The following is a 15,220-nucleotide window of genomic DNA, read 5'->3' as shown; positions in this document are numbered from 1 at the left end:
CTGCTCCTCCCTGGAAGTGTTCTTGGCCAGGCTGGATGAGGCTTTGAGCAACCTGGTCTAGTGGAAGGTGTCCCTGCTGCTGGCAGGGGGGTTGGAACGGGATGAGCTTTGAGGTCCCTTCCAACCCAAACCATTCTATGATTCTATGGTTCTAAGAGGAGTTGGATGGAAACTGGAGAGCACAAGGACACAGGCACGAGCAATGTCTGGACAAGAGTAAGTGAAATAAGGAAGAGGTTCAGTGGGGTCATTCAGTCTCCATGACCTGGTTTTTACGAGGCCCTCCCCTCTCAAACTGGCCACATTGCCTCCTACCAGTAGCAGACGACTCTTCATCCTCATCTTCGTCTTCATCAGTAGGTGAGGTCTGATACACTCTGGTGTCCACAAAAGGGGTGAAAGAGGCTTTGGTGCTACTTCCCATACCGTACTGGAAAATAAACAGCAAAGAGAGAGCTCAGAGCACAGAAATAACAATAATTCTGTGTGTGTACGACTTTCTAATTAGCAGACCCAATGCCTGCCTCTGCAGTGCCATTTTCTAGCCCTCTATCAACATTTGCTCCTCCTCCCCCAAAACTAATCAGGAAAAACATTAAATTGGATTTGTGAGTGTCCATGAGCAACAGAAAACAAAGAGGAGCAGGGCCTGGCTCTGCCCTCTTCTTGCAGGCAGAAGCACAGCACAGCCATGAGACCGGTTAGCGGAGAAGCCGCAGGGCCAGAGGCAAAAGTCAATGCAGGTAAAAAAACAACTTGTTTGTAACACCTGCCTTAAAAAAAACCACTCTGGGATATCAGGCAGGTGGGGATTTACTTCTCCCACTCTCCCATCGTTGGCAGGATGGTGCTGGGAGCTCCCAGAAAGCCCCAGCACGGGGAAGCTGACACAGACCAGTGACCCCCGGAGGAATTTGGAGTTGTTTTCCTTGTGCCAAAGCCAAACACTAACTAGCACAGCCTGAGCAAAGATTTTATTTCAACAGCTCATGGAAATCTATTTTAAGACCTATGTAAAGTATAGACAGGAGAGCTCATACAGCCATAACACCGCTCTGCTTTTACCACCCGTTATCTAGGGATTTCCTGGGTTAAACCCCAAATATTTATGCCCCTGGGAAAGTGGGAGTAGTCAGCTCTTCAGCAAAATGCCTGGTTTTTATCTGGCTGCTCTGGTTTTGGGAAGACCCGAAGTTCTGGAGATGAGGAAGGCTTGAGGTGAGCCATGAGATGCTTTAGGCAGAGCTTTTGAAGAGATGTTTGAAAACACCTCAGATACTCAGGCTGATCAGAAGGTGGCATCCCCAACATCACTGCTGATCAGAAGGTGGCATCCCCAACATTGCTCCATCCCTCCCAAAGTCTGGTCTGCACACCTTGCTGGAACATCATGTACACTCTTGCAATTTCAATAAAGTGTTCTAAATTGTCTATAGCATTTCAGGTGGGACTGCAGAAAAGGCCATTTCTAAGCCAACAAAACTTCACCTGAAGGTATCACAGAGAATGTCACAGCCCGTTCTCTGCCAAGGGAATCTGCAGAGGAACAAACTGCAACACCATGTTGCTTTCCTTTTAAAGCCATTGCTTTGTTAAGGAAGAAAACAGGCCTAAGACCTTCTCCCAAGCAAAAGGAAATCCTTGCCTTGGGAGTCCAAGTGATGTGATTTTCCCTCCTCGTTGAGCAGCTTATTTTTCCTACTCCAGGATGGACCCAGGATGTGCTTTATCTGTGACCTCAGTTAAAAGCTGTAGCAGCAGCAAAACCCAAGTCACTCTGCAGCAGCATTACTGCTCACAGTTTTCTTCCTCAGGATATTTTCCTTCCCTGAAATAAATTTTCCTCAGCTTTCACGTCACTGAGTCAGCAGAACCTGGGCTGTTCCCCATGCCCAATGTCACCACCACAGCCCCCAGGGCTCACAACTGCCATGGGGACAAGCCCATGTCACTGGAACCCGTGCCATGGGGAACCCACCGCCCCAGCACATCCGTACTGACACTGGGCTGGTACCTGTCCTCCGGTGGGGGACAAAAAGGGACAACAACCCCTGGGGTGTAGGAGCAGCCTTGGAGCTTGGGACTTCCCAGGGTGGCACCGAGCAGGTTTTGGGGCTGGTGGGCACCTGGCTGGTGAGCTGGCATCCATACCCCACGCCTGCCAAATCCATGCTGCGCATCCCGCTTCCCTCCGTCTCCATGTCCCTGACAGCCCGCCTGTTTCCATAGAAACGGGATGGATTTCCAAAAAGTACATGGTAAGGGAGACCCAGGGAAGGAGTTAACAGCCTGCGGCAGGGAAGGCTGCAGGAACAGAGACATCGACGTACGCAGTTCGGACATATTTGTGTGCGTGTGTAGGACAAACTCACTACTTTGTGCTTCTTTCCTGACCAAGAAATACACATTTTTTTTCCCTGCACTGGATTTCTTTTCCACAAAGCCCCAACAATTCCAGGAGGGGAAGAATTCAGTATTTAAAGGGATGTTTTCCAGTCAAGAGCCAAGTGCTTTCCAACAAATGAATTAATGAAGAAACCCCTCATCCCAATGCACCAAGCATTTATTTTCTTTGCTCAGAAGATGGCATTTTAATAACTTCCAAGTCCATTATTTAAATATTAAGACCTCATCTTCCTCCAGGTCCTGTTCAACTGCCTGTAAGCCTCTGTGGTGGTCTACATCAAGCTGCAGGGCGAGGCAGTGCTTATCATAGAATCATGGAATGGTTTGGGTTGGAAGGGACCTTAAAGCTCAACAAGTTCCAACCCCCCTGCCATCAGCAGGGACACCTTCCACTAGACCAGGTTGCTCAAAGCCTCATCCAGCCTGGCCTTAAACACTTCCAGGGAGGAGCAGCCACAGCTTCTCTGGGCAATCTGTTCCAGTGTCTCACCACCCTCACAGTGAAGAACTTCTTCCTAATATCTAATCTAAACCTCCCCTCTTTCAGCTTAAACCCATTTCCCCTTGTTCTGTCATTAACTGCCCTTAAGGGAACTGCTTGTTCCCTTCTTTTTGCTCCCAGCACCATGAGTCACCTGGAAGCCTGCAAACTAAATCCCCGAGTTTCCACTCTACACCCACTCCCGGCTCAGTCAGCCCTAAAAATGCAGTTGTAGAAATGGAAAAGCTCTTGGTTGGTACTCTATAAATGAATATATTTAAACCCAACCCTTGCCCATATTTAAGCAGTCCTAGGAAGACTGTGGAAGGTGTTACTTTCAGGATCAACTCTCATCACCGCTTTTAAAGGCAACGAGGAAATGGATAAAACCTTGAAGTCAAGTCACACGCCATCTGTTCTTATGTTTTATCAATGCACAATTCCAAGCCATTTTTATTTTTAAACTGCTAGTAAAAGTAAAGCACAAAATGAGTACATCATTTCTATGAAAGAGAATATGATGACAGGACTTCTGATGTATAACCAGTAAAATGAAAAAATTAAATTAAATAGCTTATTTAGCACCAAATGGGTTGATTTCTCATGGGAAAACAGAGAATGATGTGCCTAGTTCTCACAGCTGGTGATGGTGAGCAGGACACATCAATTCCCTTGTCTTATGTGTCACATCTTGTACTTTCTAGGACTTTTTACACCTTATACAATATTAATATTCAGTCACATCCCTGTAAAACAGCTACCAGGGAGAAATACTTTGTCATGACTGGAAACACACAACTTTAAAGGTGTGCAAATTTTTTTTCTAGTCTGAAGAACTACCCAGAATTTTTTTTTGGCTTTGGTTTTCATTAACCTTTTGAGTCAAGTTAGGTATCAGAGATCACACAGGTGGAAGCTGGGCCCAGTTGAAGTTAATAGCATCACTGCCTCTCATAATTTTCTTGTATTTCTAAGCTTCAATAAACAAATGGGGCTTTCACATCAGCTGGCAGCATTCAAGGTATCACAACCAAAACTCCAGCTGGTGGGTTTGAGAGAAGACCTAATACACATTTCTACCATCAACCACAGACCCATCTAGCAATAACCCACCAGATTCCCTTGTATTTCCACTACACTCATCCACGTGGATCAGAAACAGAGAGAGAGAAGAGCCAAGAAAGCCAAGGAGGAAAGCAGGAAAGCCCCTGTATGGGGCAGAGATGTTAATACATGTTGAAAGCGATGCAAAGGAGAAAGAGGAGCCCCCCTCCCACCACCACCTACTTCAGGCACCGAGTCCATGTCCTGCGCATGCGTGGAGACTCGCCCCAGGGCCTCGGTCGGCGTGCCCGCCGGCGAGTGGCTTTGCTGCACCAGGTCAGGTAGATTGATGTGACCTGCAAAGCCATTGCTGGCTGTGTGGCCAGAACGCTTTTTTTCACCAGAGGTCTGCAGAGACACAAGGCATGAGGAAGAAAGAGAAGGGGGGGGGGAATATAAAAGAGAAAAAGAAGAGGGAAATAAAAACAACAAACAAAACCAAGTTGTTGGCAGTCCCCCGCTTCCCAGAGCAAGCACAGGAGAAGGACCCTCTCTGTTTCCATCCCCATGCAACCTGGCAAGCAGCAAACCAACCCCCCCCAACCCAGGAGAAATAAAGACAGGATTAATCACAAAGTCAATACAGAGTCATTAGCCACGTTACAGCGAGAGAAGCCCGATCACCATCGTTTTGAAACAAGGGACACAGGGCAGATTCTGCTCTTGCCACCATGGGTGCAAACCCCATGGTCAGCTCTGCTCCCATGTGGCCACTGGCCACGGTGGCAGCAGAATCTGACCCCTCAATCAGCCTTAATGGCTTTGCACAGCTACGGCAGCGAGTAGCCTGACCGCAAATGCCAACGCAGCCCCCGTCGCATGTTTCCGTAACCCAAACCAGCAGTGAAGAGCGGCAGAACCACCAGCACCTCCTCTGCACACAAGGTTCCTGGGGCTTCCCTTTCCTCTCCATCCCCACCTCGTGCAAGACACGTGCTGGGAAGCTTCTCCCTTCCCTGCCTATTGCTTTGAGGTGTTTGCCATTTCGATGTACCTGGAGTACATCGATGAGATTGCTACGGAGACTTGTCCATTTACTGGGATTAGTGGAAAACTCTCTCTGAACAGACCCACCAAATTTCTGACCAGTCCTGACAACACTGATCTTTTGATCACTCATTACCATCACCTTCAACCACTTTATCATCCTACCAGAGAGTGAAAAGCCCTTTGCCCAAAGCCCACTGACCTCAGCAGGTCTGTCCTCTGATGGCTACGCCAGTGTCTGGGTGCAAAGAATAAGCACCCAGCCCCAGGCTGCAGTTTGGGTTTCTTACCACGCTTCCTCCTCCCAAAGAGGTTTCCCAGCTGCTTGTCTTGCCTGTGGCTTTTAAACCCTTCTACACCACTTTTTCCTCCTCTGGCCTTGCTGGCGTGGCACGTATTTTACAGCTGCGATGCTTAACACCAAGCTCACTTCAGAAATGGCTGTCTGTGATAGCAGTGACTTGTTCTCCTGCTCAGCCACATCACCCTCCCTGCTACAACAGGGATCCCTGCTCTGAACAGCTCCACACCATGGAGGGGTTAGGTGGGCTGTGCCTTGCTGCCCAGCTCCAAAACTTGTGGGGAAAAGCGGCAAACATGCTGTGACTTCTTTTGCTAACTCCTCCCTCTCTGTCGAAGTTGCATTCCTTTTTTTCCCATTCATATGTGAGTATTTTATATAAATAGAATTAAGAATTAATTCCTCCTTTATGATTGTTGGCTCCAAACCCCCCTCCCTCCTCCTCCTCTCCCATCCAGCTCCTTAACACACTGCCAGGAGACCGACTCCTGGCAGAGCCTCCTGCCCCCTCACCAGGAGACTTGCATTTCCAGCAGCATCACCAACACGTTCCAGCAACCAGGAAACTGGAAACACTGGAGGACATCTTCCACAGCCTTCCTCTACCTCACTCCTGCTGTACTGTTCATCAGGATTGCTCCCACCGCAGCCTCATCTCTGCGACGCTGGGGACAGGGGCTTGGAGCGGGGTGGGATGCCCAGTGCGCCCACACAGGACCAGCCCCTGGTAAAAGCCTCCAGATGCTCTACAAACCCCACAGGCCTCTGACAGTTACACAGTGACAAAGCTTGGAAAGAAGAGGGGAAACTTTGGGCCAGGTTCCAAGTGTATTAGCTAAATGCTGTAAATGGAAGATAACTTCTGCTGCCTGGAGCTACTTGGGGGATTACAGCAGAGTCATTGGTGTGAGCATCTTCCCCACCGTGCCCTGGCATTACTATTCACTGCTGTTTGTAGTTCTGAGAAACATTTGCACTTGTCACATTTGCTCTGAGTGTAAATTGTATTCTGAGAGCGCTAACGAGCACAATTTACTCCGTCATTTTGTGTTCCGGACACACAGCACTGTTAGTTTTTGTGCTTACATGGGCAAAACCTCCTGAAGATGCTCCATGGTAATATCTGTTTTACAACTTACCTCCCTCACCATTAAAGTCCCTTCCCTTGAAATATTGCTAAACGTATCTGCATGGGAAGTCTCCAGCCCGTGGGTTGTCACCATTCCCAGGTTGTACGGCTCATTGCTTCCAGGAATTCCTGTTGGTCTGAGAAGAGAATGGAAAAGCATTAATGATGGATATTTCCTTTGCTAAACTAGATGAAAAATCCTCTCATATTATTTCAATAAAGGTAAGGCTTTGCATCTCACAGGAAGAAAAATTAGAAGATATATTATATCCACTTAAATGTATGGGGAAATTCTTTATGATGTCAGAAATGCAGGACCAGGGCTGGGTTGATACACTACAGATACAGCACAGAGACCAGAGAGAAGGGCCTTTCTCTTCCCAAGGTGCCCTGAGAAGAGCACTGATGAACAGGTAACGAGGAGTTGCAGTTCTGCTCTACCTTACATCATTTTTTCTACTTAAGAAAGCTTTAAAAAACAATTCACTCCTTTTATTCCCCATCTCAACCCTTGAAAGAAACAGTGCATCAGAGCATCCGACAACAAAAGACAGCAAGGGAGGGGATGGGGTTTCGAGGAGGTGCAGGCAGGAGTACAAGTTGTGTCCTGTAGCTCTCTGCTGTTTTCCAGGTGAAAATGTAGCCCTAACCCATGATTTTGCCTGGAATTTATTTCTGTGCTCCTGTCTCAAGAGAGAGGCTGGAATTTATTCTCGCACACATTACATTTGCAGACTGCCTGAGAGTGGATGTTGCTGGTGATGAGCAACCACCGTCACTTTATCGTTACATTCTTAGCAGACCAGCTGCTTAAAGAGAATTCCAACAAAACCAAAAGCAAATAACAAAATGCCTCTGGATTATCCAACCCTTCTGTGCACTGGAAAATGCCCATGGTGGTTATGAAGATGTTGCTGATGAGACCTGTTACTTTGCATTTAGAAGCCATACAGTACCAGTTGCTTTCCATCAGGATGAAGCAATTCACTCTGTGACACATCATCCCTGTGCACACCTACTTGTCCATGTCCAAAGGCTCATGAGGGAGCCTGGTAGCGTGAAAAGCCAAAGCAACTCTGCATTAATCAAGGGGGTTACTGGTCCAATGCAAGATCATAGAGTCATAGAATGTTGTGAGGTGGAAGGGACGCACAAGGATCATTGAGTCCAACTCCTGTCCCTGCACAGGACAATCCCAACATTCAGACTATGTCCCTGAGGGCCTTGGCCAAATGCTGCTGGAATCTTGTCAGGCTTGGTGCCATGAGCACCTCCCTGGGGAGCCTGTTCCAGTGCTCCACCACCCTCTGCCTCAAGAACCTTTTCCTCATGGCCAACCTCACCCTCCCCTGGCACATCTTCCTGCCATTTCCTCTGCTCCTGGCGTTGGTGGCGAGAGAGATCGGCGCCTGCCCCTTCTCTTCCTCTTCTGAGGAAGTTCTAGACCCCCATGAGATCTCCTCTCAGTCTCCTCTTCTCCAGGCTGAACAAACCCATGTGGGATGTGAGCTCTGGGAACCCCAAGATGGGACTGGCTCAATGGTGGATCCTCGCCTGCGTGGTATCAAACCTACAGCTCAAGAGGCATCACCAAAGCACTCCAACAGCGTGTCATACTTCTGGGGCACCTTTCAGATGAGGAGTTCATACCTTCCTACCATTAGCTTTTCAACACTGCCGAAGGATGAGGAAATAACACAATTATTTCCGTTTTAGAAATAGGAAAGCAGAAACAAAGGAGGTTATGTTCATTTTGAGACCATACAGTGAGTGAATGAATGGCTGTCGTAGCCCTGAGGTCCCAAATCTCATCGGTGTGCAGTCTCAACATCACCCTGCAAGAAATCCCAGGACATGGGCAAGAGTTTGCTTGCACAGCTCAGAGGAGAGTGGGCTGAAGGGAGTAATCATAGTCTTCAGATGGAGAAAAGGTATCTGCAGAAGTGGAAGGAGTACATGCTCCCTCCTATCCACTGGGACACAAAGTGATGGATGGGCTTATCCTGCAGCAGGAGAGACCTGGCCAGAGCTGGAATGAAGAGCAGCCCAGTGCTCAGGGAAGTTTAAAAATGGATTATACAAAGATCACTTGGAAGGTGCAGGAGAAGACAAGATGATCTCTCTTGGCCCCAGTTTCTAATGAAAACCACTGAACATAAGAAAAATAAAGCTTTGATAGAAAAACACCCAACTACATCTAATCTGAACTTGAGTTAAGGCTCCTTTTGTGAAACAAGGGTGTAAAGCCAAACATTTGCTTTCTTTTTCTTTCAGACACACAGCAGTGCAGCCATGCCCACAGATACCCATGAAGGCTTAGATATGGATAGAGCCCCTGCCACCTCACAGTGACACTAAGGGTTGGCATCTCCGTGTTCAGTCTCTGGAGCACATTCCTCGAGAGGACGGCATGGGACAAGTGGCTGGCAGTGGGTTAGGAGCATCCATCTCACCACCATGCCTGTCACCTGACACATCTGGCCACACAGCATTCAGTCAGATATTTTATCCACTGCAAAGTGCTGTGTCAAACCCAAGGTGTTTGGTGGAAGGATGTCACAGCACGGATGAACCACTCCTGATTCCTCTTCTGCGAGCGCCCAATGTCCCTTCTCGCACGTGTGAGTGCCCATCCGACTGCTGCGTATTCACAGCCATCCCTCCATCTCCTGACTTGCTCCAACAAATTCCAAGAGCTCTGTTTTTTCTTCTTCTTCTGCTGGAAGGAAGCTCCAATCCAGGAGTGTTTCACTCTGCACAACATGGACCCCCTCGGTCTCCTTGCCACCTGGGCAGCTTCCCTTCCACTCCACATCCCACCACTATGAAGCCAGGTACACCTATATCAACTAATAATTCATTTAGCAGGAAGAAAGGAAATGAATCGATTAAAATGCAAATAACCCCTTGAAGTCTTCCCACAACCTCAAAAGCGCAAGTGTCCCATGACCTATAACAGGGACACAAAAATACAGTCTGCTGAATTCTTCGTTTCAACGTGTTTGCCCACCACGTTTTGCTGTCTGCACAGTGACAAAGCCAAGGACAAACATCAAAGACAAAGATCCAGGATTATTATAATCCTGGCTGTACCAGCTGGCACTGGGCAGGCCACCAAGTACTGCACTTCATCATGGTTTGATGTGGGGCAAGATCAGGCTCATGAGCAGGCAGATCTTTAACAGGCCAACCCCGTGGGCAGGACCCAACGTGTGAATGAGGTCAGGTCCACTCTGTCCAAAAACCCACCTTGCTCATGAGCAGGAACAGGTCCATCAGCTTGGAGTTCAAGTCCACTGAATGTGCAGTGGAAATAATTCAGATTTTCCCATTAAGTAACTCTGGTGTGCACCAGGGAAAAGACTCATCTGAGTAAATTAACCCTTGCCACTTTGACACCGTTGCCAGTGTCAGCCACCAAACACCAACACGCTTTGGACATGTCCCATATCACAGTTACTGCTCCTCCAGACCAAGACACATCATAGTTTCATGGTTTGCCTCCCCAAAAGAAAGTGCTTCTTACATAAGCCGTGGGATGTCACTGACAGGCACGGTCCCATCATGCGTCTCGTTTTCCCCATCCTCCTCCTCCTCCTCGCTGCTTTCCGACTCCTCGCTGGAGGAGGAGTAGTCTGTCACCTTCTTCAGGGGACGGTTGGTTTCTTCAATGCGCAGCTCCCTCAACTCTTTGGCTAAGGCCGTCAGATCCTAAAGGGGATGGGGGCAAGAAAACAAAAGAAAGCGATGGCTATTATATGGAAAGCGAGGAGAATGTCACATACACAGTCTTCAAAAGCCAACGCTAACAGCACGAGCAACAAGAAATAGCTTTACAGAGTCATTACAAACATGAGACGAACGTAAGACGATGTTTGTAGCATGTCGCATTTATTAAACAAAACAAAACTGAGTTACGTTCACTGAAAAATCAATAGCCAACCTCTTCTTTTTGTGTTTGGAACGTGTATGTGCATATATATACACACACTTATATGTATATACACGACAAAATTGTATTTGTTGGAAAAGGTGAAGTTCAAGTCACCATCATAGTAAACTGGAAAACAACGTCATTTCAAAGATTGGCTTGGAGAATTTCTCCTGCAGGGTTTTCTCTTCTTTCAAACTTCTCAAAGAAACCCTGTAATTGTATTTATTCTGTAATAAATGCATTTGGGAAGGAAGCAATGACAGCATCTCCCATGGAGGGGTGCAATCCCCACGTCAAGAGCTGCTTCTGCGGTCAGTCTCCGCTGTCGGGCGACTGCCGAGAGGCGGTGAGGAGCACGAGGAGAAGCACCCAGCTCAGCCAGACTTTGGAGTCACAGCTCTGAGTCAGCCACACGATCAAAAAAAATAATAATAGTTAAAAAAAAAAATTAAAAAAATCCCTCAGCGGGACCCATTAAGCACTTTATGTGAAATGTGGCAGCCTACAAGCTAAGTGCAAAAAAAAAAACCAACCAAAAAAGCCTTGAGAAAGCCTTGAAACAAGAAAAAAAAAAATAGATAGGAGCAGTCCCAAAGCCTACTAATAAATTTTTCAGTTTACCATGACTTTGATGAGGTCTCAGACCCGACAGTCATATAAAATAGACATTGCTATTTCAAAACAAGGAACATGGCAGGCACCGTGTAGAAAAGAGACTTTTTGTTATCTTACATGCTTTTATAGCAATGCAGGGGGAAGCAGTAGGGCAGAAAAGCATGAGAGCTCGAATTAGAATGGGTTAGAGAACTCTGTTGCACAAGACATGCACATGACGAACAAAGCATCGCATCTGTCAGTCTTACCATTTCTCCCTATATTAGTGACCGAGGTAGGCATCAGTGCATTCGGTCAGAGATAAAGGATTAGGGAGAAAGAAACTCATTGAAAAAGACTAAATTCCACAATTGTCTTATGGCCATACTCTCATTTACTGCATTTCCAGTTTACCGTTCCAGCAGGGCGACTACGGCAATAGTCATTACGGTTGCAAAGGGAGCTCTTAAAATCTCTCCCGTCGATACGTGAAGAAAACCGATGGAAAACCTCTATGGCTGAGATGCAAACCCAGTTTATTTTTTAATTGTGAAGTAAGAATAATTTGCAAGCAATTTGTAATTTGGTTCTTGATGACCCACACCTCCCAGCAGGCTCCCACTGGTGGACGCCACACATTCTGCTCCCAGCTCTGCTCTGCCCGGCCTCTGACATAGAGGAAAGACTTCCATGGACATCAAAGAGCTTTGCATCAGACCTGTAAATACTAATATACCAAAAAAGCTATTTTTTTTTTAAAAAAAAGGATCAATCCCTGCTTTGCAGCAAGTACCTGTGATGGGTATTATATATCCTTCTCCAAATGCTCTCTGTACCTTTAAAGAAAGGCTCTTAATCATGATTAAAAAGGGAATTTGGGATTTCAAAGAGTTAATTTTCACAGAATCATAGAATGGTTTGGATTGGAAACGACCTTAAAGATCATCTAGTTCCAACCCGCCCCTGCTGTGGACAGGGTTGCCAACCACTAGATCAGGCTGCCCAGTGTCCCATCCAACCTGACCTTGAATGCCTCCAGGGTTTGGGCATCCACAATGCCAACATGTTTGGGATGGAAATACAGTCAAATCTGCAGTCACGACAACTAATTATTTTAATTAGCACTGTAGTAGCTTCTATGAGGTGATTGTTTCATTTCCTAAATAAGAATCAATGGCCATTTCAACAGCTTAACAATGCTTTCCATTTAGAGATAAAATATGCTCTTTATTGAGCGCTTAGCCTTCGAGTTGGATTAGAGCCTCCTCAACTTTAAGAAGAACTTTAGAACTGCCTAAGAGCCTCTTAAAACTGCAGCTGGACTTCCCAAAATGCAGGATTAGGACTGAACCCTCCCCCATCACAGCAGTGTACCTTGAAAATGATTTATTTTTTGCACCTTCCATTTCTAACGTGCTTCAGGGCAGCCTATCAGCCGCCTTTGGTCATCGCTAGAAGTTAGCCAAGTATTTTAAATATCAGCTTAATTAGTTTTTAATAACTAATTTGGAAGTTACAACAGTAATAATACTCCCAGACAATATCATCAGATAACTGGTACTTCCTGGTGAAAGCTTTGCCTCGGGATGGGTAATTCTTTGATGCTATCATTTTCTCTAAGTAATGAGCACTTTGTAGGATTAAACAGCTTCACTGAGTTGCTCTTGGACCAAAAACAATCTGACAGCTAGGAAGTGCTCTGTAGTTCCACACGTGGTTGAAATGTTATTACTGAGGGTGACATAATACATAAGTTAGCAGTATCAGTGCTCTTTAATTACTTTTAATTACAAAGACTCCTTTAGATTTAATATTTTCTGGAATCAAGTCAGATTGGTTTCTGAAATCACATAGCTCATTGAACTTGAATTTAGCACACGTGCTGCCTCTATTTAGACACTGATTTATGTGCTTTTTTCTTAACAAAGCACCTCATTAAACAAAACACATTGCTCATGTTTTATCTAAGAGAACAAGCTAACTAACCAGCACATCTTCCTTCTTTCATATCTTCTATTATTAGAGGAAAGAGGCTGCAGGAGAGGCTGCTGATACCAGTGCTTTCCATTACAGCCCCACAGTATCAGTTTCATTTCCAGTAACTGCAGTTATAGATACCAGCAGTGCGTGCACAGCACTGCATGTGTGAGGCAACTTAAATGTTAAATCAGGAATGTTGGGTCTTTTTTCATGAATATTTAAACACTGACCATCGCCACACACATTTAAAATATTACCATATAGTGAAAAAGGTGTAATTCAGGACTCTTTTTTAAGAGGATGGATGAAGACTAGCATTGCCCATCAACATCCAAGATGGATCTGCTGACTCTGGCTTTACAGCTGATGGTCCAGTGAAGGAAATTTTTTACAATGAGGGTGGTGAGACACTGGGACAGGTTGCCCAGAGAGGTGGTAGAAGCCCCATCCCTGGAAACATTCAAGGTCAGGTTGGATGGGGCTCTGAATAACCTGGTCTGGTTGGAGATGTCCCTGCTCACTGCAGGGGGGTTGGACTAGATGGGCTTGAAAGATCCCTTCCAATCATCCTATGGTCCATGAGAATCAGTTACCCACTGTATCCCACTGCTCTGATTTCCTTTATTTGCCAAGTATCTTTGTTATAATTAAGACCTGAAGAGCATTTCAGGCAGTCTTCGATGGCCCCACTGAACTCAGCAGGCGGCCGAGGGGCTGTAGCTGTGAGCAGAATGTGGTGAGTCCAGGCTGCCCGGACCACCTCCACCGGCACAAGAAACCTCCACTCTCGCTCTTTCTCTTTCCAATACACCCAACACCGGCAGCACCGTTGGCTCCGCACATGAACGCTGGGCTGCTTCTCGCCACGGCCTCCATGCAAGTGGTCTGGCCAGCGGGTTTCAGGCAGCCCATGTCTGAGCAGCTCCCCTCCCCGCGGGCAGGCTCTCCCGACGCCGAAACGCAATCATTTGGTCTCCCATCTGACCCAAGATTGCATCGCCACCTTTTTTCAACGTCAGCACCAAAAAAAAACCCGGTTCAATATTAAGCTCTAACTAGTCAACCTTGCATAGGCATGACCCGCTGAGAAAAGATATCACTAACCTCATCTATAGCTTTCTTATAGCTCTGTGGGTAAAGGAAGAATAATCAGCATCAGAGGAAACAGATCAGGACAGGAAAAAGCCAGAGGAAGGGCAAGCAGGTTAGAAATAAAATTAGAATTGTTAGCTCAACGCTGTGGAGTGTAGAGAAAAAAAAAAACAACACATCATCAACAAAACATTAATACACATTAAAAAAGAGAAGCAGTAGAAATTCATTATTAGGCCAACTCTGCAGTTTTCAAACATGAAATGTCAACAGCATTAAACCAGGAGGATACACTTCGGATGAGATTTTGCTCCCAATAATAAATAGACCAGGAGTGTAGAGAGACCACTACCACCAGGGTTGGTTTTAAGCTGTGAAGGCTGTCGGGGGCTGGTGGCCCAGCCTTCCCAAGCAGAGCATCCCTCCGCCGGGCTGCTGCGGGGGGACATGCAGCACGGAACACAACAATGTGCCATCAGCAACCACCGCGCCCAAGCTAGCAAAGCCCTTAAGCATCTGCTGCATGTGAAAACACAGGCTTAAGTGCTTTCCCCTAGACTTGGGCTCCTGATAAGAACTCATGCACTCTCTTAAGCGTTCGGATCTCCCACAGGCTCTCGCTGCACCACCACTTTCCAGTCTCTCGGCTGGAAGAACAACGGTACTAGCCTCTTTTTTGGGGTCCCCATGGTTGTGCTACTGCACTGAAGGGAAACACGGCCAAGCTGGCTGGCAACATTCCCATGGGAAATAATTTAAGACTCACAGCGGGTCGGCTTGGTCGCGTCACGTCCCTGTTGTCTTCCTGCTTTACCTTGGTGGGCTCATGGGAGAGCACAGGGGACCCTTCGGGTTTGGTGTTCCCTGGGTGAAAGGCAAATGGAGAGAGTGGGAATTAAAGTGCTGCTGAAAGCTGTCGCTGCATCCTGCCACTTGGGATGGGTGGGCGTAGGGGCTTCATCATCATTTTGCTTCTGTTGCCTCAAAAAGCCTCTCCTGCTCATCTCTGCAACAAGTCTCCATCAATACAGCACCAGAAACCACAGTCCAGCCCAGCCTCCACTCTCAGCCCTCTCGCAGCGTGACTGTCCTTTTTTCTACCAAAGAAACAAATTCACTTTGCAAAAGAGCGGGGCATGTGATAAATGAAAAGCTCTGCAGCATCTGACATTGTTAGGACGTTATTTGTCACAGGATTCCTCATTAGTAAAA

The 15,220-nt window shown here is 46.7% G+C and overlaps 1 protein-coding gene across 1 annotated transcript in view; it reads right to left on the bottom strand.

Annotated features, from left to right (window-relative positions):
- TNIK (TRAF2 and NCK interacting kinase) overlaps nucleotides 1-15,220 on the bottom strand; it is a gene marked incomplete at its 5' end in the record, with an annotated part of 39,899 nt that overhangs the window by 9,503 nt on the left and 15,176 nt on the right. Inside the window, 7 exons of the mRNA XM_029083837.1 lie at nucleotides 316-430; nucleotides 4,175-4,339; nucleotides 6,419-6,545; nucleotides 9,935-10,119; nucleotides 11,206-11,214; nucleotides 14,021-14,044; nucleotides 14,775-14,872. Of these exons, the coding sequence (XP_028939670.1) occupies nucleotides 316-430; nucleotides 4,175-4,339; nucleotides 6,419-6,545; nucleotides 9,935-10,119; nucleotides 11,206-11,214; nucleotides 14,021-14,044; nucleotides 14,775-14,872 (723 nt within the window). The remainder of the gene's footprint in view (nucleotides 1-315; nucleotides 431-4,174; nucleotides 4,340-6,418; nucleotides 6,546-9,934; nucleotides 10,120-11,205; nucleotides 11,215-14,020; nucleotides 14,045-14,774; nucleotides 14,873-15,220) is intronic.

This window comes from Antrostomus carolinensis, unplaced genomic scaffold (assembly GCF_000700745.2).
Source record: "Antrostomus carolinensis isolate BGI_N321 unplaced genomic scaffold, ASM70074v2 scaffold38072, whole genome shotgun sequence".
Taxonomy (NCBI): Eukaryota; Metazoa; Chordata; class Aves; order Caprimulgiformes; family Caprimulgidae; genus Antrostomus; species Antrostomus carolinensis.
Note: the sequence above shows the minus strand (reverse complement) of the source record. Positions and strands in the feature narration are given on the sequence as shown.